Source organism: Mytilus trossulus, chromosome 6 (genome assembly GCF_036588685.1).
Source record: "Mytilus trossulus isolate FHL-02 chromosome 6, PNRI_Mtr1.1.1.hap1, whole genome shotgun sequence".
NCBI lineage: Eukaryota > Metazoa > Mollusca > Bivalvia > Mytilida > Mytilidae > Mytilus > Mytilus trossulus.
Genome location: NC_086378.1, coordinates 45679688 through 45703124, shown reverse-complemented (window position 1 = coordinate 45703124; position 23437 = coordinate 45679688). Strand labels below are relative to the sequence as shown.

General features: G+C 31.5%; 1 protein-coding gene across 1 annotated transcript; it reads left to right on the top strand.

Annotated features, from left to right (window-relative positions):
* The first annotated feature begins 17 nt into the window (after positions 1 to 17).
* Positions 18 to 22397, top strand: LOC134721429 (DNA replication licensing factor mcm4-A-like). The gene is made up of 18 exons (XM_063584434.1): positions 18 to 127; positions 1552 to 1668; positions 2094 to 2129; positions 5712 to 5903; positions 6476 to 6642; positions 7249 to 7455; positions 7857 to 8091; positions 10631 to 10873; positions 11438 to 11678; positions 12157 to 12248; positions 12883 to 12985; positions 13842 to 14018; positions 14556 to 14649; positions 16083 to 16237; positions 19053 to 19170; positions 19701 to 19942; positions 20737 to 20947; positions 21917 to 22397. The coding sequence occupies exons 2-18, from the start codon at positions 1581 to 1583 to the stop codon at positions 22010 to 22012; spliced, it is 2697 nt and encodes an 898-aa protein (XP_063440504.1). The 5' UTR covers positions 18 to 127; positions 1552 to 1580; the 3' UTR covers positions 22013 to 22397.
* Positions 22398 to 23437: the final 1040 nt, after the last annotated feature.

The window sequence follows — 23437 nt, the reverse complement described above, 5'->3', positions numbered from 1 at the left end:
TCCTTATAAACCATATTTGCCAAAAATCGAGTATGAAAAAAAATCTTTTACCGGAAGTAAAGTAAAATATTTCCCGCGAATTTCAACACGTGACACAGACCCAACACAAAACAACGAAAACACAGAGGTAGTTGACAAACTTGATTTATAAAAATGCATACAATGATAATGAACAGTTTGTGTTGTTCACGTCATTTTGCAAATGCATTAACATTGACTTTTCAATATAGCTTTAATTGTGATCATTGACATACTTGGAGGTATTTTTATGTTTTTGTTTTGCAAAATAAATTGCTGTAGCATTTTAACATTCAAGGCTTACAGTTATCTGCAAATTATCATGTTTATTGTTTTATGATTACTTTTAAATTGTAAGGCACAGTTCTGCATGTGAAAGATGGTGTTTTATATGGTTATTTATGTACATTTTATGTCATAAATTAAGGTTTGTGTGGACCCTTTGTGGCGGATCTAGATTTTTTTTTTGGGGGGGGGGGCACACTCGTTATCGGGACCGTTCGCCCTAGTAACATGTTCGCCCTGGGTCCGTTTGCCCTGAGTTCGTTCGCCCTTAGAGTCTGTTCGCCCTACTAAAAATATTAATATTCAGGACATTGAAGTTGAATAAACTTAATCAGATATATTTCTATGGTATATATTCTTGAAATTTATGGAAACATGGAAATATCTAAAAGTTTATGGCTTGTTAAGGATCATTAATTCATTGTTTTATGACAAAATAATTCGGATCACTGCTTATTGTGATACCTGTCTTTTGATGGATTTATAATATAAAAAACAAATTTGTTTTGATAATATATTCAGCTTGAAATTAATTTAAAAAAAATGTACGAACTGTAAAATGGATTTACAAGTTCATTCATTAAAATACTCTGAGACTAGTCTAAGTTATACTGCATACATTAGTGAATGACTGAATACAATTATTTTGTTAACAAATACCAACAAAGATAAATACATTGTATTGCAGTATTCTACTGCAATCAAAGGGAAAATGATGAAATTGATTGAGGCAATATCAATATTCGGTGATTTTTTCAACAAACTTCAACATATTTTATTCAAATAATTAAAATTATGCCACTAGACAACAATTAGTAAAAAATAAAAATCAGGGCGAATGGACCCTGGGTGAACAGGTACTAGGGCGAACATGAATTAGGGCGTACAGACCCGGATTCGGCACACTGAGAGCTTAAAAGGGGGCTGCTCCATTCACACTTCAGTGATTCCCTACATAATCAACCAATTTTTTTTTCATATAAGTGGGGATGGGCTACCCTCTAATTCCACCTTTGCTTCAGCTGAAATGGCTGCATTTTCACTTCAAAATTAACTCAAGAGTACAGACAATCATGTGCATCTGGAAAAGTTTTAAGGCATGGTATCCCTTATAGTTTCAGCTCTGAAGAGGATGTCCTTTTAATCATGTTATAAATAAAGTAATAGTTTTTGTTGTTTAATTTATATGCAATATATCATGACTGCTTTTTTAACCCTTTTGTACGATTGTATCTATTTGTCTTGTAGATTGAACCTTTACAGTTGACAACCCAAAAATGTCTGAACCATTGACACCTCGTAGAAGTAAACGGGGGAGGACATCAGAGCCTACTTCTCCAACAACAGATGAAAATGCTAAAACTCGTAAGATTATGTTGGAAATAGTTTTTTCTATGAATAAAACCTCATGATTTTGATTCAGGAAGTTTGGTAATTTTTTACTTGTTCATTAACATGATTAGTCTTTTGTGAGGGAACAGACAAGTTGAAAGATCGACACCAATAGAGTAACATTTGAACATGTTTAACTAAATAATTATTAATTGCATACAGAAGTTTAGCTCTCGTTTTGTTCACAACAACAGAACAGATGGAAAAAACAAAATTAACTGAAGCTGTTGCGGAAATTTGTATTAAGAAGTTACTTGCTTACATGTATATAAACAATCTATTTAGTGCAATAAACATAATTATGATCTGAAATACAGGTTGAAAACAGTATTATTTTCTTCGTTCTTAATAGAATCCGGTTGAAGACCCGTATTTTGATTTTCTTTGTTTATTTTTAGCAACCAGAAAAAGTTCAAGATCCAGTGCAACAACACGTATGTATATATTGTCACATTTTTTTTTTGCTGTTATTGTTTCATAAGCATTAAGCTTGTTAAAGCAGTCATAAAAAATGAAGAAAACGAATCCACTGTTTAGTGTAAAACACAGAATCATTAGTTTATGATGGTTTTAGTTTCTGTTGCTGGCCAGTATAAAATATTTGAAAATGTGTCAAAATCATTAAATGGTACTTGTCTGTAGACAAAAGTTTTATCAGGAGAATCCAGTGTAATCACAAGAAAAAAATTGTTTATATATAATTAGGAAACACTTTTTGCAATTGGATACTTAACCAAAAAATAATCTGTCATACAGTACTGTTCAAAAATATCGATTCGATAACTTTTTTCTCCGATTTCTGTGTTTCTCGGAATCACACCGAGTACCGCGGATTTCACTCCTTAAATCTTCCAAAGATTCTCTCCCAACACCGCGTGGCTGTTAATTGGTTTATTGCCCATCGGATGTACTTCAAATTAACGACGCATGACAACATAATTGGATTACCCAGATAATTTACCTTTGAACATTTAATCGATCTTGGTTGCACAGGTGTGCTTTAAAATCACGGTATTATAAATTGAACAAATGTTTTCCTTTCTTTGACAGTTAAAGATGTGACAATATAATCATTTAGAATAAGATAATTATTATCTTTTATATTTGTGTCTTATGCCGTTATCTTTAAAATAGAACGTACATACGAAAAAGTATGAAGAAAATTGTTATTTTGTGTTTCTATTACAGTCCGGTCAGGTCATACATTGTGTTCTTTCAGCAAGGACGATTTTGCCACAATTAGTTTCTTTTATAACTTATTCAATAAGCAATATCAGCGCATTAATTGTTCATTATTAAAAAATCAACTGGCTAATAAAATCATGTTTTTTTTTCGGTAACCCGATTCATCGGATCATCAAGTAAACTTAATTTATTGAGCAATGTAAAATATGATGTTTCACCACCTCGGTACATTTATACAGACTTGAATAATTCAAATTACGAACAGAAACTGTTAAATGACAACTCTGTTGACAAAGGAAATAATTTCAAGTGATATTGATAGTGCTCGTCATTTTCGCATTTTACGGAACGGTTTTCAAATTGACGAAAGTATTTATATCAATTTCTTCATTTGAATTTGGAAAGTGAAAAATATTTTCACATTAATTATATTATAAATGTACTATAATTCTACCGGTGTTTGACAAGTTTATGACGCTCAATCATTTTACGTTTACAAAAGATGTTAAAAGTTGTGATGATAAGTAATCCGCTTATCGCTATCCGATAGGTCACTAATCCTTTAATTATTAATAAAATTTATCAAACCTCATAATTGCCCATCATAATATTCTATTCCAGTTAAATCAGTCATCATTTTATTTTCAAAATTTCCCAACCGCCTACAATTGGCATTTCTTTATCGTATTATCATGATTATTGTCATTTGAATACAATCTGTCACCCCGGACAATTTCCATCATAATTTCAATTAATACATCACCAACTGTAAATCTATATTATTGACCATGGACATATAACTAATGTACTTTCTTTTTTGAAAGATAAAACATTAAAATTCAAATAGTTAAAAATGTGTTCACGTTTATTCGGATAAGAATTATATTTTCCCGACAAATCAATTGTAAAAGGACCTTCTGGAGCCTCAATACGATTGCACAAAAATGTCGTTCTGCAACTGAAGAAACCTTGAATGGACTTTCCCACGGTCGGCCAGAAAGGTCACCTGAGTTTACTAGTACGCGATATTTTTTCCTTCTTAAAAAACTCGTGCTGTGGATAACATTGATGTTAACTATTTTTAGCATTTAACATTGTTAAGTAAGTCAAGTTCAAGTTCAACCCAAACTGTTGATAACTGAGATGTGTATCGTGGAATTGTCTTCGCACGGCAAATAATTGTTTTTAAAATCTTTTGTTGAAAATACACAAATTTACATTCATTGTGCGAAAGTTAATATTAAACAAAGACGAATTAATGCAGCTGGAAGTATTCCTGTTGTAACGGAAATGTATTATTATTCTGCTGTACTGCCAACAAATCGTAAAACGAAAATGCCGTAATTGTTAAGCACAACGAATGGTGAATAATATTTTCCTTTTTACTTGAATATACAAAACTTTCAAACACGTAATTTTATTTAACTGCTCAGATTAATTTAGCGAAAGTTTCCGGTTATTTTTACACAAGTATGCTCATTTCGTAAATAAAATATTAATTTACTGGTGAAGACATCGAGGTCAAAATTAAGTAGTTTTCATTTTTTATAAAACTTAAATACAATTGAAAGAATTAACTACAACATTTTGCTTTTAAATCTTTTATTCATTCCAGCAATTAGATAATCGTAAAAAGAAAATGCCGTAGATTTACACAATTGATACGGGGCAATCGTTTTGTCTAATGAATGGTGAATAAATTTTCCTTTTTACTTGCATATATAAAACTTTTAGACTTATAATTTTTAAATAAAGACTTTAACTTTGAAGTAGAATATTTTGTTTTTCACATATTCTGCTATATTTTATAATCGTTTTTTTTTTTTTAAAGCAAGTACATTAAGGTTAAGATATTTTTAGATGGGCTAACAAAAAATACGAAAATATTTTGACTTTAGTTTTTATTACCACAAATAAAATTTAATTAGTATAAAAGACATTTAAAATTATATATACACCTGTTTGACACTTAAACTGGTACAGTAGACCGGAAATATAACTCTTTATTACTTCAACCTTTACCTGTCAGGTAATCCAATTACCCATTCAGTCTTGTGCTGGTATAGATCAAAGTAGGATAAGGGCAATTAATTCCTCTTGTAGAGAGTGAGCTCGTTATCACAATAAACATTTACCTGATTTTGGGAGAGATTACTCCCAAATTCCTCCCAACATTTTGGGAGGAATATCGGAGTTTGTCGGAGTGGCTCCGACATTTTCCTCGGTGTAGGGTGTGGGAGAGTTGGTACTCTTGAACTGTACTGTAGTAAAGCATATCTACAATGTAAATATGGGGTTTTTTTTAAACTCCATTACATAGCTATTAGACATGTTAGAGGGAACTCTCAATTTTTAATCTAAAATAATTATTTACTTTAGAAAAATATTCAATGTCAAAGCAATTGTTTTCAAACAGATAGAAATTGACATTTTACAGACATGATAGACAATTATGGACAAACAAGAAAAGATAAACTTTATAAAAAAACAAAAAAAAACTTTGAAAACTTGGAGGGAATAAAAGTTCTTGTGTATCTGAAATTTTATCTCAATCCGCCAAGGGTGTCAGAAGAGAGCGGGAGTGGATCGCAACTTTTGGCTAGCGAAGATGGAGGGAAGTCTAATACAATGAAAAATGACATGTCTTTGAAGTTAAACAGCAAAAATAGTCTATGAAATGTTGGAACAACCTAAATGTCGAGGTAGAATTACTAAATGTGCAGATTGAGGATATGGCGTTTCAGTTCCTATTATCAGGAAATTATATACATGATATAAGCCCATACTGTTTGTTATTGGTTTTTTTCAATTGATTATTGGTTCATTTTTAGCCTCATCAACAAGAGGAAGTGCAAGAAAAAGCAAACCTGAGAAAGAAAGAGATGAAACCTCCTCACCCCCATCAAAACGTAGAATGGATAGTTCTCCTGGTGCTGACCTTCGACCTCTGCCTTCCTCTCCCCCATCTGGACCACCAGCTGAGGACACCTCCCTGTTTTCCAGTCCACCTCAATCTAGAGCAGGTATGTTAAATGGTAGATATTAAGATTTCCTCTTCTACATGTAGCAAGCAGCAGAAAATCTATTTTTATACCAATTTGTGTGTATTTATATTTTTAGACGAGATTAATGTTTTAAAGGACTATACCACAGATAAGACAGAGGGAAGAGATGTTTAAAATCTTTTGAAGTTTGATAAACAATGAGACCACTGAGGTGTTTACCTTCTTTCCTGGTTGTTTTAGATGCATCATCATTATAAGTCCTGTTGTTTGTCGTCCTGAAGATGCATGAAATATTTGTCTCTATTTTGAGCAACCAACAATCAATTAATCCCTTTGTTTATAAGCATGTACTTGAAAGCCATTTATGTTAAGATTTAATAGATAAAGGCAAATGAGGTATGAGTGCCATTGATACAACTATCCATCCAAGTCACAATTCATAAAAGTAAACCATTATAGTTAAAGGTACAGTCTTAAGCACAGAACCTAGGCTCACAGTACACAAATCAGCAAACTATAAAGGGCCCAAAAAATTACTAGTGTTAAACCATTCAAACATGATGCATATTTAAAATAATTCTTTGTTTCAGCTCCTACCAGTGAAATAGATTTGAGTTCACCCCTTAATTATGGAACACCAGGATCAAGAGGTGGTCCCCGTACCCCTGGAGCCGCTGCCACACCCATCAGAACAAGACCAGATGTCAGAAGTGACAGGAAGCTCCGACAAGTTACAATTGGAGGATCAGATCCAAGTGTTAGTGCATTTTTCCTTGCAATTGTTTTCAATATGCATGTAATATGCGTGTCAACATAAAATTTTCTACCAATGATACAGTTATCAAAACCTAATGGTACTAACTTGATATCTAAGTCTTTGATGGGTTTGAGATACTCAAAATATAGCTCATGTTCATATCATTTTAAACATCCTGTCTGGAAATCTTTCAATATATATGCTCAGTTATGCAAGTTCCAAATTGATATCATATTTGTGAAGAAAAATTGGTACCGTTAATGTCATTACATAACTTGTGCAAGGTGTAGGAATATAATATCTGTTCTAAAAACATCAATGATGTCACATCTTAAAGATTGGAGCTATTTGCTTTTGTCCATAATCATGATAATGTGGTCAAATCAATTGCAACCATTGCTTTATACAATGGTATGTTAAATTTTACGTCCCAGTGATAAATTAAAGCAATCTTTACATTTCAGTGCTTACTAGCACTTTGATTATTATTGTTATACCAATTCAGTCACATTTATAAAAACCTTGCAATAATTTGTGAGTTTAAAGTACTTCTGACAGAATATAGCCCATAGATTTAAACTGATTATCTTTTTTTTGCTGTTATAGGAACCAACAAAAATCACTAGTGATATTACCAGTGATCCAAATGCTGGTCCACAACTGGTCATCTGGGGTACGGACGTTGTGGTCAGTCAGTGCAAAGACAAGTTCCGAAGGTTCATCACCAAGTATGTGGACAAGAACGTTGCTGGTGATGAACAGTTTGATGGAATGGATATCAATGAACCATACTACATACAGAGGCTGGAGGAGGTTAGTTGTTACTTGGTGAAACAGAACACATGCATCCAGGAATTTACTGGCTTATTTAAAATACAGTGCTCAGTTGGGTTTATAAAATAATTATCTCCCTTTTATATTTTGTAGAGTTACAAATTGTCAGTATGATTGAATAGGTACATTAGCATAAAAACAAATTAAAGCTATGATTGAATAGGTAATAATGAACAAATTGAAGCTATGATTGAATAGGTAATAATGAACAAATTTCCAACATTAGATAAGTTGTCATTATTATTGAGTAGGTAACAATAAACTAATGGTAATAGTAACTACAGAATGATAACAAACCAAATTTGTTTCTATTTATGCCATAACTTATTCATCTTTCCTCTTACTAAAATGCTAGGTTTTGTTTTGTTTGTACTTTTCAGATTAGTGTTATTGGTGAGCCATTCCTGAACTTTAACTGTGAACATCTCCGTGAGTTTGACGCTGAACTATACCGCCAGTTAATCTGCTACCCACAGGAAGTGATACCCACATTTGATATGTCTATCAATGAAATGTTCTTTGACAGATACCCTGACACTGCATTGGAACACCAAGTACAAGTCAGACCATATAATGCTGCTCTAACTAAAAATATGAGATCTCTCAACCCTGAAGGTAAAATTTATCAGAAGGCTTTTGAAATTGTCATATTAGTGTGGACAATTTGGATTTTAGTTTGGTAAATAGTATATTTCACAAACTCGTGAGTAATTGTGAATGTATTAAACAAAATATAACAAACAAAAAAAACAATAGAAAATGATTTTTTAGAGCAGATAAACAATTGATACATAATGTGTTAGACTTCTCTAAGGAGAGTAATGTCAACCTTGACAGATATGTTCTTGTAATCATATGGCACTGTGCCCAAACCTAAGCATTTGAAGTTTATATTTGCTGAATGTTGTTCACACAAAGCCTGATTGGCTTGCAGTTACTAAAAGGGTCTCATGTTGGTATGAAATCTTTGCCTAAACAAACCATGGTATAATAGCACATGAAACTTTATACAGGCTCTAATTCTAAATCTACATAAAAGTAATTTTTACTAAATCTACATACAAGTAATATTTACTGTTGGATGGTGTAAAATCATCTATCAATCAATTGTTTAGCCCTATATGATACCTACTTTTTAATCCAAATAGTGACAATAATAAAAAGAATTGGTCTATTGAGGTATGAAATCTAGTTGGATAATCCATTACATGTATAATTAGTTATAGATATTTACAAGTCTTAGAGACAAGTAACTGGTTATATTATACACTTACAATCACTGCAAATATGCCATTATGGTGACTTGAAAAACACCGGTACCACTCAGATTACAATTCTACCTTGACAGGAAAGTTTGTATCTAGCCTATAAAATACTTATTTAGCCTTGAGAATTGAAAGGTCAGTTTATCCCATGTATACAAAAGAAGTTTACCTATGAGGGTCAGAATGGGGTTTACAGAATAGAGAATACATGTAATAGCAACAAAAAATAATAGAGAATAGAGAAAATGAACATCAAAATAAAGAATAGAGAATAATTTACTGCACTGCAAAAGTATAAAGAATAACTGTGCAAAATAAAAAGGTAACTTAGGTAACTGTATAAATGCAATACTGATAATATAATCATGATCAATGTACATAATTGATAAAAAATCTTGTAACAGAAAGACTAAATAGTAAAATCATTTTCATGATAATTTTACAGAATGAGAGTTATTTCAAGGCTATTAAAAGAAAATGCCCTTAAACTTTAAAGAATACAGATATTAAAAAAAACCATCCAGGTCCTCATGTTATTTACATTGTCAAAATATAGGCCACACCAATGTTATTCCAAGAATAATCTAGACATCTAGTCAAACTAGTTTTAAACTAGAGATCTAGTCTAACTGGTTTGGTATAACTGACAGTTTGCTCTTGCCCTAGATGTCTATTTCACAGTGACCTTATGTGTTTGTGCTTAGAGTACATTGTACTGTCATATTTATTGATTTTTTGTTGGGACATGACCTAAACATGCAAAACAGTGGCTTGAGATTTCAATTTAAAAGGAATCAATAAAATCTTAAAAGTTTATTCTATATGAACTAATTTTAGTATAATAAATTAATATTTGGAATTTTATATCCTGATTGATGATTTTTTTTTGGGACCAAGATGTTTTCTTCATTCTAATTCACATTATAATTATTTAATCTTCAATTCACATTAAAAGATAATAAAAAAAATCAGCTCTCGTTTAAAATATTTTGCAACTAAAATTAAGGACCTGCAAGCATAGTCTATTTCTATAAAGTCAAGCATAGTTTTTTTTTTATCTGAAAAGAAAACTAACACGTAAGAAAAAAGGCGGAAAGTGACCCCTAAAATTCAACATTAACATATTTTGAACGATTGAATCAAGATGCACAAAGTTTAAGCATTGGTCAGAATATAGGGTTCTTTTGTACTTTAACAATATCACAATAACAATAAAGTGACCTTAATTTTTGACAAGGTAAATGGCATGAAGCCAATTTTACCAACTTCTTTTGTATGAATGGGATAAACTGACCTTTCAATTCTCAAGGCTAAATAAGTATTTTACAGGCTAGATACAAACTTACCTGTCAAGGTAGAATCGTAATCTGAGTGATACCGGTGTTTTTCAAGTCACCATAATCTTTTAGAAAGATATGGTGTTGCAAATTCATTGAACATTGAAACACCAGTTTTCATTTCTTATGTTTTGTTCAATGAGAATGTCTGTTATTTTCCTGTTGGCTCTTAAAAAACTACATCTGATAACATAATTGATAATATAAAAAAGAAGATGTGGTATGATTGCCAATGAGACAACTATCCACAAAAGACCAAAATGACACAAACATTAACAACTATAGGTCACCGTACGGCCTTCAATAATGAGCAACGCCCATACCGCTTAGTCAGCTATAAAAGGCCCGATAGGACAATGTAAAACAATTCAAACAAGAAAACTAACGGCCTTATTTATGTAAAAAAATGAAGGCTTGTTTGACTGAAAAGCCAATAACAAAGTATCATTACTGCATTTTTTCCCAATTAAACTGCAATATATAGAAGTAAAAGTTAAAGGGATATTACCCTTTATAACTATCATTAATGATTTTAAATTTATGTATTTTCAGATATTGACCAGTTGATAACAATAGGAGGAATGGTGATCAGAACAACAGCTCTGATCCCTGAGATGAGGGAAGCTTTCTTTAAATGTTATGTATGTGGGACCACAGCATCTGTAGAAATTGACAGAGGAAGGATTGCTGAACCAACTCTTTGTACCAACTGTAATACAAACCATTCTTTTGCTCTGGTACATAACAGATCACAATTTACAGATAAACAGATGATAAAACTTCAGGAATCCCCAGGTAAAAATAATCATTTGATAGACAGATGTCATACATAGGCCAATTACCATTCATCTATAAAATCTATAAAGACTAGTTATATACATATAGTTAAGTCTCAATTTCTCAATCTGCCATAAAACTATTTTTTTAATGAGAATTACCTTTAACTTCTCCCAAGTGTTGTTATTTCACTAATGGCAAAAAAGTAAAATCATAAAAATGCAAAATTCTAAGGAATATTCAAAAGAGAAAGTCCTTTATCAAATGGAAAAATCGAGAGCTCAAACACAACACTTCAAGGAATAATCAAACTGTAAAGTCTCATCAAATGGCAAAACCAAAAGCTCAAACACAGCAAATGAAATGATAACAGTTGTCAAATTCCAGACTTAGTACAGGCATTTTCTTATGTAAAAATGGTGGATTTGATATGGTTTTATAGCACACACCTCTGAATGTTTGAGAGTCGCACAAAATTCCATTATATTGACAACAATGTGTGAACAAAACAATTCAGAATTTCCAGTTGTATATCACAACATACAGGCACTTTATTAATGTTTGAATCTAATTTCATTTCAGAGGATATGCCAGCTGGACAGACACCTCACACAGTAATACTGTATGCACACAATGACCTAGTAGATAAGGTACAACCTGGTGATCGAGTCAAGGTCACAGGTATCTACAGAGCAACACCTCTTCGTGTCAACCCAAGAATGAGAAATGTCAAATCAGTTTACAAGACACATATTGATGTAGTTCACTTCCGTAAACTCGATGCTAAGAGATTGAGAGAAAGTAATAATGATGAGGATGATCAGTAAGTTGGTCAACAGGGAATCAGTCAATAATCATATAAATAGCACGGACTTTTAAAGTTTTTGTCATTGGCTTGGCTCTTTGGGTCTGTAAACTTTTATAAAGACCTTTTCTTTGGAAATTACACGACTGGTTTGAATGACACTTTCCCCACATGATTGATACTGAGGGTATCTAAAGAGAAATTTGTTCATTCTGTTTTGCTCAATCACTGCAAACTTATTCCTTACTGAAAGTGCAGTTCAAATTAAATAATCAAAAGATGATCTAGAAATATAAAAGCAAAAGCAGTCAGACTTGTATAAAAAAAAAAATCTAAACAGTTAAGCCAAAGTTTTAAATTCTTTCTCTCTTTCACAATTTTTAAGAGTTTTTGTTTTGCATATAATGTGACTGCCTCTTAAATTCTTGAAGTGCAGAAATTCAAGAGTTTTTTATGCGATATTTGTTATCTTATTGTTTGCATTACTATTTTTAAGGAAAGATGCTAACTTGAGTGAAGAAAGAGAAGAATTCTTAAAGAAACTGTCTAAAAAGTCTGATATATATGAGAGATTAGCTAGAGCAATTGGTAACTACTAACATAGTGACAATAAACACTTCCTATATATGTATATTAGTTGGCTTTCAATGATAAAGATCAGTTATACTTAGGAGATTGTGCTCAATAAGTTTATCAAATTGAAAACAAATCTTAGCTTATGTTTTAGAAAAATTCAATGGACAATTACTCATGTAATAAAAACAGCAAACTTGATAGTTAAGGCATTCATTGATTTCAGAAGATAAATGAAAGCATGTATTTGTGTGTTTACATTTTTTATTGCCCAGTCTATAAACAGCTGTAATGGAAGCTGCATTATATTTTCCTGTCTGTTTCCTTCAAATTTTATTTTTGTTGAAGATAGTTTGCTATGAATTTGTGTATCACATCAACTTTCAAATGTATAATGACAGTTTTGTTATGATGTTAACTGTTTTATTTATATCAAAATCTGTACTCATCATTGAATTTTATCAGGGTAAAAAAAATTATGGTCTTTTCTTTACCATGAAGATTTTGTCAATTCAGTACATATGTATTGAAAGACAGATGTGTACTTTTAAAAATTAATGCCAAACTATATGGTTCACTTAATCAAGAAATACGGTTTGAGCAAGCCTGGTGTTTTTATTGACACAAAATTCGATTTATATTTTTCTAGCTCCAAGTATATATGAAAATGAAGACATAAAGAAAGGAATATTGCTACAGCTCTTTGGTGGATGCAGAAAAGATTTCACAAATTCAGGAAGAGGAAAATTTAGGTAAACATCTAGAAAAAATATATATACTCACACAAAATCCTAGAAAGAAAAAGGGTGGCTCCAGAAAAATGTCCATTTGAGATATTTTTATTTAAATTTATTTCTAGATGTCAGTAAGTGGGGAAGTTTCGATCATTCTTTTGAATTTAATATACATACAGGAACAATTCTATGGATTCTACTAAATAACCTGTAAAAAAAGAATTCTATATATATGAAACAGAGATATAGTATGATATCCAATAATACAAGCTGTCAATGCAATGCCAACGGATAAAGATCTTAACAATTATAGATCATAGTAAGCAAAACACGCACTGCATATAGTAGGCATCTAATGCAGTGGATGATAAAACGTGATAAAAAAAACATACCAATACCAACAATAAAATACAAATCAATTGTGTCAGATAGCAACCACTGGTAGACCGGTTCCTGACTTTGGACAGACAGAAAGAATGTGACAGGCGAAACATTTTTATAAGAACTCAACACTCCTTTCTTTGAACAGTGGTGTGACAATATAACAAACTATTAAAATAGTTTATCAAGGGCATTATTTAACAAATCATGATCACAATTAACATGATTAAGTAAACAAATAGTTTTTAAATTAGTTACTGAAAGCTAGTTAAATGCTTGTAAAAGTTCTTTCTCGTTACTTTTTTTCTAAAACAAAATGTGTTCATTGGTATTAAAAAAAACATTGACTCATTAAAGGAAAAAACTTTCCATTTTTTCTTCGTTTCAAAATCCTCAAATATAAGATTGTTCAAGCAAAGAAATTGAAAAGTACTATTACTGATGTAACTTTTTCTGAGCCCTTAGATGTACAACAAGCATTTTTTTTTTCCAGATCTGAAATGAATATATTACTGTGTGGTGATCCAGGTACAAGTAAGTCTCAGCTTTTACAATATGTTCATCATCTGGTACCCCGTGGACAGTATACATCAGGAAAGGGATCCAGTGCTGTAGGTCTGACTGCATATGTGACTAAAGACCCAGAGACCAGGCAGTTGGTACTGCAAACGTAAGTAATTAAGTGTGATGTGATAAATAGAAAATTTATTTTCATGGATACTTTATTTCACGTTTTACTTTTTTTAGACAACGTTGTGGTGATTTAATTTCGTGATTTTCTAATTAACCTAATCTAATCGAATAAAGAAAGATGAAAGTTTTGCATATTCAGGGCACTTTAATATTCTTGTTATATTTCTACTCTTGAAAGTTAAAAATGAGTAGGTTTAGGATATTAACTACATCATATTCTGGACATTTTATATTTGAGCAAGTTTGGTAATTATTAGTTTGATTTTGATTGGTCTATTTTTATCTTTTCAAAATTGAAAAGATTTAACTACATAATTCGTAGTTGTTGGCCTTTCAGGTATAGGTTTGAATAAGATATAGATCTCTTTTTAATTATATTTCCTTTATTATCATGTGAATTTATTTAATGATCTTTGAAAAAAAGATGTGAGACTAATTTCAATTTCAAGAAATGATTCAAACAATTATTGGGAGCAATATTAATAACAAAGATGCTTTGACTTATTTTTTGCAGGGGTGCCCTTGTGCTGAGTGACAATGGTGTTTGTTGTATCGATGAGTTTGACAAAATGAATGATAGCACCAGATCAGTTCTTCATGAAGTTATGGTTAGACTCATATTTCAATATTAATGACAATATTGGTTATCTCCAGTATCTATGAAATTAGGGTTATTCCATTAAAATGTATGTGGAAGGGTAGGAAGGAAATTTCAAAATATCCCTACAGTAAAGAACCATTTTTGTAGAGCATTTGACTTTTGTCAGACAGCGAGACAGTGATCCTATCCTACATTCCGTCGCCAGCGGTGGTTTAAGTTTTTTTTTTTAAATTTAAGAATAACTTTCTTAAACTATCCTAGATTTCTACCTAAGGAGTAGGTCCTGTAAGGACCGATTGGGGACTCAAATTTCATGTTCATCTGACAAAAGATTTTCACCATTTTTAAACACTTGAGTGTCTATTATATTTGAATCAATTAGTTTGTGTGAAAGATTTTAACTGATTTAGTCATAAAAAACGCACCAATTCAAGCTGAAATATAAAAAATCTACCAAATATACCGGGAAATGTCATTTTTCTGATGTTTTTTTGTCAAAAATGCCAGTGGCCGCATCTGTGTTCATCCTCAACCTTTGTATATGTTATGTTTTATCATAAAATACACCTTGCATTTCAATATTAAGGATGAACACGAATGCAGCCACTTTTGTTTTTCACAAAAAAAACGTCTAAAATTTAACTAAAACCCTAGATTTGTAAAGATTTCAGTAATTTAGCTTGACTTAATGATGCTAGTACCTGATATACATGCATTGTATTGTCAACATCAGCCTAAATTTATGTAGCAGAAGCAATCTACTGTCCAATGAATAACTAAAATTGTCATTTTTGTTGAGCCTAACTGTGATTTACAGCAAAAGTAGGCAAGACACTGGGTTCCCTGGAACCCTTACAAATTTTTAGATTATTTTTGCATAATGAAAAAAAAACATGACCCATATTCAATAATTTAACTTCCCTTTCTACCCTCCCACATACATTTTAATGGAATAGCCCTAAATGAAAAGACTGATAATATCAACCAAATTCTAAATCAGTTCTGGTTTATTTCAATGGAACCCTTAGAAATGTAAATCTTATTGTAAAATTTTATTGTAATTACTTTCCAGCCTAAATTTCTTGTAGGATTTTATAATTTTTTATCAGAGGTTTATATCAGAAATGACTTCATAGAGTTCTTAAATTAGCTGATAGAAAAAAATTGAGTCGTGTCACTTCCAAATGTATGTTCTATTGAAATTTGCTCTTGTAGGATATTTTTTTTTAAAAGAGAACAAAACATTTATACACCAGTCCGGACAATGAAATGCTGTTGTTTGTACTTGTATATTTGTAACCTTATAAAATATTAATGATATAGAAATATAAAAAAGGATGCTAGAGTCAAATAAGACTTGTAGTGTTTTAATGCTGTTAATCTATATAGAAATTAATCTATACAGTGTAAATATTTATGCATAAATTACTTTATTTCCAGGAACAACAAACTTTGTCCATTGCCAAAGCAGGTATCATCTGTTCACTGAATGCCAGAACATCTATCTTAGCAGCTGCCAACCCTGTAGAATCTCAGTGGAATAAGAATAGAACCATTACTGAAAATATACAACTGCCACATACTTTGTTGTCAAGGTAACTGTCAATGTTTGGGAGTCAAGTTAGCTTCAAATTAAAATTTTGTTGTGAAGGCGACTACAACCACCAAACATGGTTGAAGCCAGGGCTTCCAAAACAGTCATATATTCCGGTGATTTGTATAATGTCCGGTAAAAGATCGGCTGGGAAAAGCATGAAACGGTCATATACTTTTTAGTTTTCAAGGCTTTTTCGGTCATTTTAATATAATTCACGATCTTTTTGACCCAAAATTTTGCCTTTAACAGCCATACATTTCCAGTCATAAAAGTGACATGTTGATAAATTACTATCAAAACAACCCTTACTTCAAAACTTTCTAATTTTAATCAAGGCTAATTGGTTGTTGGACAGCTGAAAACTATACCTGTTCAGGTGACAGGTAAATTTATTTCAGTACCGGACATCATATAAATTAATCGGTCCATTCACAATTACTTTCATACATTTCAGCGGTTCGTATCTAATTGATTTAGTCCAAAAGATCAAATTTATAATAAATACATTTATAAACTTGATTTGATAAAACATTTCAAAAGGTTTTACATGAAAAAATCGTCAGAACTACGTTGTATGAACAAGAACACGTGTGCGCATGTGCACAGGTGGGAAATTCAATTATGCATCCTACATTTCTTCAAAATTCTAAAACTATCATTGATACCTGTACCTAACGTTCATTTCAAGTATTTTGTTGAAGAAATAACGTGGAACGAGCTTCTTCGCTCAGTCGTGCTATGTAAACGTACACAGATTTTACGAAGCTGTTTATGGTCCATGTTTTACCATTGTCAAGTCAACATCCGGTTTTGAAAAATGTGACTTTTAAAACGAAAATAAAGTTCTAGACAACGTCAATTTGCACAAATAAAGAGTCTAATGCAGATATGAACACGCTGATGTGCACACTTTGAATGATGCAATGCCAATTTTAACAGTTTATGTCAGAACATCAAATTCATATCAAAGTAAATTTCAATATCGTTTTTAATCTACTGTAAATTTATGTCAATCATTGGGATGGCCATCTGATTACCATAATTGCCTTTTATGACTTAGTCTTGGGGATTAAAATTCGGATCAGATATAAAATGTCCGGCTGGCTCAGAAAATTTTTGGAAGCCCTGGTTGAAGCTACAGTTTTAGCCATTTTGTGTCATGATTGTTAGCTCACCTGTGAGCTTATGCCATCACTTGGCGTCCGTCGTCTGTAGTCATCGTCATAAACTATTTCAAAAATCTCCTCTGAAACTACTAGGCCAAATACTGCCAAACTTTAACTGAATGTTCCTTATGGTATCTAGTTTATAAATTGTATCCGAAGTTTTGATCTATCAACAAACATGGTCGCCATGGCTAAAAATAGAACATAGGGGTCAAATGCAGTTTTTGGCTTATATCTCAAAAAGAAAGCATTTAGAGCAAATCTGACATGGGATAAATTGTTCATTAGGTCGAGATCTATCAGCCCTGAAATTTTCAGATGAATCAAACAACCCATTGTTGGCTTGCTGCCACTTAATTGGTAATTTTATGGAAATTTTGCAGTTTTTGGTCATTATCTTGAATATTATTATAGATAAAGATAAACTGTAAACAGCAAAAATGATCATCAAAGTAAGATCTACAAATAAGTAAATATGACCAAAGGGGTTATTGTCCTTTAATGACAATTTTTCACAATTTGATCATCATATTTGCTAACTTTAAAAAATCTTCTCCTCTAAAACTACTCAAACAAATTCAACCAAACTTCAACTGAATGATCAACAGGGTGTATAAAATAAAGTTTGTGTTTTATTTTCTATTTCGTCAAAAAACATGGCCGTCATGGCTAAAAATAGAACACAGGTTAAAATGCAGTTTTTGGCCTATATCTCTAAAACTCCAGCATTTAGAGCAAATAAGTCAAGTAGTTAAAGTATTTATTAGGTCAAGGTCTACCTGTCCTGAAATTTTCAGCCGAATTGGGTAACTGGTTTTTCAGGTATAATGCGTCTGAATTAATGATTTTAAAGAAATTTTGCAGTTTTTGGTTATTATCTTGAATATTATTATAGATACAGATAAACTGTTAATAGCAAAAATATTAAGCAAAGAAAGATCTACAAATAAGTCAATTTGACCAAAATTGTCAATTGACCCCTTAAAAGGAGTTATTGCCCTTTAAAGACTTTTTTTCACAATTTGTCCATCATGTTGACTTACTTTAAAAAATCTTCCCATTTGAAACTGCTGTATCAATTTCAGCCAAACTTAGGCTAAATGAGTTTCAGAGTATCTAGTATAAATTTTATATTTTATTTCCTTGTATGTCAAGAAACATAGCTCCTATGGCTAAAATAGAACATAGGAGAAAATGATTTTTTTTTTTTGCTTTTGAAGAAAATAGGACGATTCAAAGAACATTTAAATAAATTGAAAAGCCAAAATAATCATTGATGAGAGGTTTAACCAAAAAAATTAAGGTGAGCGATTCAGGCTCTTGTATTATTCAATACATGAACGGTATACAAGTGAAGGCAATTTTAGATTTTCACTGTACAAAAAAGAAGATGAGTTATGATTGAGACAACCTTCCGCCAGAGACCAACTTGCACAGAAGTTAGCAACTAGAGGTCACTATGCCTTTAAATATTAGCAAAACCCGTACCTCATGCAAGCTTAAAATGCTCAGAAGTAACAAATATGGAACAATTAAAATGAGAAAACTAATTACCTGATTAGTGAATAGAGTGTTCTAATAATTTTTATTGTCTTCAGAACAATCATATTTCGTCCTGATTATACAATCTGACATCTTTTATTGTAGGTTTGATCTTATTTTCCTGATATTGGACCCACAAGATGAAATGTATGACAGACGTCTAGCCAGTCACTTGGTTTCCCTGTACTTTCAAAGTGAGGAAGAAGAACATGAAGATCAAATGGTATGTTACCATGTTAGGTTTCTGCTAAAAGTCATGAAATTTCAAATTAAAGAATGATGCATGTTTTTATATTATTATAAAACTTGTGTACATATACTTTTTCTGAAGAAAAATAGTTAATTTGTCCAATTTAGAAGAGATTTATTTTTGTTTAATTTTTTTGCTTCCAGTCAACATGTCTTCATTATGCTATAACCTAAGCATGAACTTTATCTTTAAAATGCTATGATCCCAATATGCAAGTGGGAAAGGAAAAAAATAAATTGGCAGAGAGTCAACAAACAAAAACATTGCTCTATCATCGAAATTATTGTATGTCTATACATGTGCTTACCTGAATATCCATGCTTCTTTGTTGATTGTTTACATAGGTGACATATCAGTAAACAGTTTGTTTTCATGAAGTGTTCTATAATCATTTACAGTTATTTGCAAGCAGTGTGTCATCCCCTTTCCAGTAAAACTAAATTATCGTGAGTAATAATAAGAATAAATAAAAGTATTTCTGACTAGTAAAAAATTTATTTCAGGACATGGGCATTCTTAAAGACTACATAACATATGCCAAGAGATTTATTAACCCTAAAATCAGTGAGGAAGCAGGTCAAGCATTTGTGGAGGCTTATGTCATGATGAGGAAGGTGGGAAGTGGGCGTGGTCAGATATCTGCCTACCCTCGACAGCTTGAATCTCTAATTAGGTTGGCAGAGGCCCATGCAAGGATGAGATATTGTACCACAGTAGAACTTGCTGATGTTGAAGAAGCCAAAAGGTATTTATATAGTGGCCTGTATCATGTTAAAGGATGCAACCCAGAAATGACGTAGATAGTTGTGAGACATAATAATGATTATAATCTCTTTTATTCTGTTGGTTATTTCTGGTCAAAAAAAATCGGAAGACATTTGTTAAGGCATTTAAAGATGTTATTTACAAATACCTATGCTTACGTCCTTTTATTTAAAAAAGATGTGGGATGATTGCCAATGAGACAACTCTTCACAAGAGAACAAATGACACAGAAATTTACAACGAGAGATAACTATACAACCTTCAAATTGAGCAAAGCCCATACTGCATAGTCAGTTATAAAAACACCTGGAATGACTGATGTAAAACAATTCAAACAAGAAAATAGACAGATTCTTGATTTTGAAAAGTCAACTACAACATATGCAGGTCAAAGAGTAAATTCATGTGATAACTAACTTATCTATTTCTTTGAAAGATATGAGCTCCAAATCAAGGGTTTAAAGTTTCATACTAGAAATAAACAAAAAAAATCAGTTCTTTGATTTATATTAAAAGAAAGCTTTGAAAGTTATTCTGTGGTACATGTATCTTCTCATTTCAAATATAATATGCTAAAATAATGTTTTTAATTTATATTCCATATAAAGTTTTTAAATATATAACTATTGTTAATTTCCACCTTGCTAATTTGTTCCATTCTAAACAGCAAATATCATACACAGAAACAATGTTTGTTGCCGTCTAATTCTTCGTGAAAATTTAAGGAAACTTCTTCCTCCTAAAAAAATAATTCAATACTTTTTTGTTTGCCAGGCTGTACAAAGAAGCACTTAAACAAGCAGCTGTGGATCCATCCACTGGCAAGATAGATGTTACAATTTTGACTACAGGTATCAGTGGAGCTGCCCGTAAACGAAAGGCAGAAATAACACAGTCGCTGAAGAAGCTCATCAAAGAAAAAGGGAAAGTCCCAACTCTCAAACAGCCTAAACTGCTTGAGGAATTTAAAGAAAGATCAGACTTTGTAAGTACTTTGTTGCTCTGTATAAAAATTTCCAGGTATTATGAAAATTAACATTCAGAAAGGGGGAAACAACCATAAAAAAAGACATTAGTCATTAGCTCATTTGTCATGAAGGACAAGTGTTAGTTTTTGACATCACTGGACTACAAGCATCATGTAAACAAGATTAAAATCTTATCTAACTACTGGTACAATTTTAAACTCCTAAACTAATATCAAACTTGAAATGAATGATAGTTAGGAGTATTTCTTGTCAAGTTTGTCTATTGAATTCATGTCAGTCAACAAGAAACTATAATCAGTGGAAAAAATATACAAGATTAATAAATACTGTTGATTTCGTTATTATTCATCAGGTACCAATTTTTGTGGAAACCAGCTAACTACAAAATTAAATGTTCAAAGAATCACAATTTTTCTATTTGCTTTTATACACACCTCAGCAAAGCCACGAAATTAAATGTCCACGAACATACAAGTTTTCCTTTATCAACGAATAAAATTGGTACCCACAAAAATAAATGAATCAACAGTAAACCATATAATTTACAAATTAGCAAACAACTGATTGCATTATTTGTAAAATACTGTAAATTCAGAAATTATTGCATGCATTTATTCTTGCGATTTTGTCAGACTTAAATGTGTTTTTAATTTTTACGATTTTGAGAAAAAAAATCCTGTTAAATTCATATCAAATATTTCAAAATGTGAATTTAAATTATTGCATTTACAGCTCAATTGCATTTTTCGCAATAATAAAAACCTTGTATTAATTTCTGAATTTTCAGTAGCTGGATAATTTACTGATAAATCAACAAGACACTTGCTATAAAGTTGAATATAAAAAATATCTGACAATAGAAATAAATGAATTCATTGTGCATTTATCACTGTAAGCATAACTTGCCCAATGTTTTAAAAGTTTTTTTCAGTATTCATAACGATCATTCTTCTCTCTATTTGCAGCCTGTTACTAAAGACATGTTTGAGGATGCATTGAAAGAGTTACAAGATGAAGATTTCTTAATTGTCACCAACAAGTTGATCCGACTGTGCCAATAGACAATGTCAATTTTTGTACAATTTACCAAATACCACTGTGTTCTAAGAAATTTTGGGATCACTTGCAGTATAAAATTGTGTTCCAAATACCGAAATGTGTTCAGGAATTCATGGTCAAAATTTCAGATTTGACAATTATACAAAAATTAGGTGCACTAGCAAATATGACTTGTTTGAATATACTATCATTTAATATATTGAAATGGACACTCTTCAGCAAATTTTTAAATTGATTATGAAGAAATTGAAATTTTTAAGAATTTCACATTCGTTAGCCAAATATTTGAAACAAACAAGCATGTACAATGTTAGTATATTACTTAGTGCCGTTTACAAACATGATAATATGTAATAAATGGACAGACAAATAAATATAATACAATGATGTTTGACTCTAATTTGTAAAGCTCACCTGGCTAAAGAGAGGGAGTTATTGCCATCAAAAGATCTGCTTTGAAATCTGGAATCTATAACTCGGAGCCAACTTGGTCAAAATCATCAGGTGTAACACCGCTAATTCGTGCCTGGCCAGATAGAAGTACATATTTAACACAAATAATTCCTACACATAAGTGTAACTTTCAAAATATGTAGTATATTTAGGTATTTTTTGGTATCCAATGAAAGCTGGAGGACTGGTGATAATTGTAGAACACTTTTGACTTATAATTTTGAATTTTAAAATAACTACACCAAATTTTAAAAAGAGGGTACATTTTGTCTGTTTGTCAGATCTGAAGTTTCTGTTTTGTACATCTGAAGTTGTGGGGACTAGTTCTTTCTTATAAGCCATTAAAGCTATGCTGATTTTTCAGTACAACTCCATAAAGTGTTCCTTTGACATGCTATGATTGTCACTTTATTTGAACTTGAAACATAAGAGGTGTGCATGCTTAAAATGGAGGATTTTAACATAGAAAGCAATAGGGCCATGAATTAGTAGTGTACTTTCATAATAATAAAAAAAATTAGTAAGATGTATGACTGCCAATGAAACAAGTATACAACACAAATATTTAAAAAAAAAAAAAAGGTCCTTCCATTAAAATATTTGAAAAGAACAATTCTAACTTGATCTATTGAATGATGAGAAATACAGCAAACATCAACAACTGTATTGCCATTTCCTGACTTTGGAGAGGCACTTAAAGAGTTGTGTGATGTTAAACTGGGTTGTTAGCCCACTACCCTACCCTGAATAGCCTGGAAGCAGCATAACATAAGGACAACTTGAGAAATGAGTTGAATCAGCTTTATTTATCAGATCAGCATAAAATTTAAAAGGCTCTCAGTTACTGATAGCTTATTCAAAGCAAACAAATCATGTTTTCCCAAAAAACATATATGAAACGGTTAACATAATATACAACAGATTTTGTGAAGAGCTCATAAATATTATACCAGTAGTGTTCCGAAATACGCAAC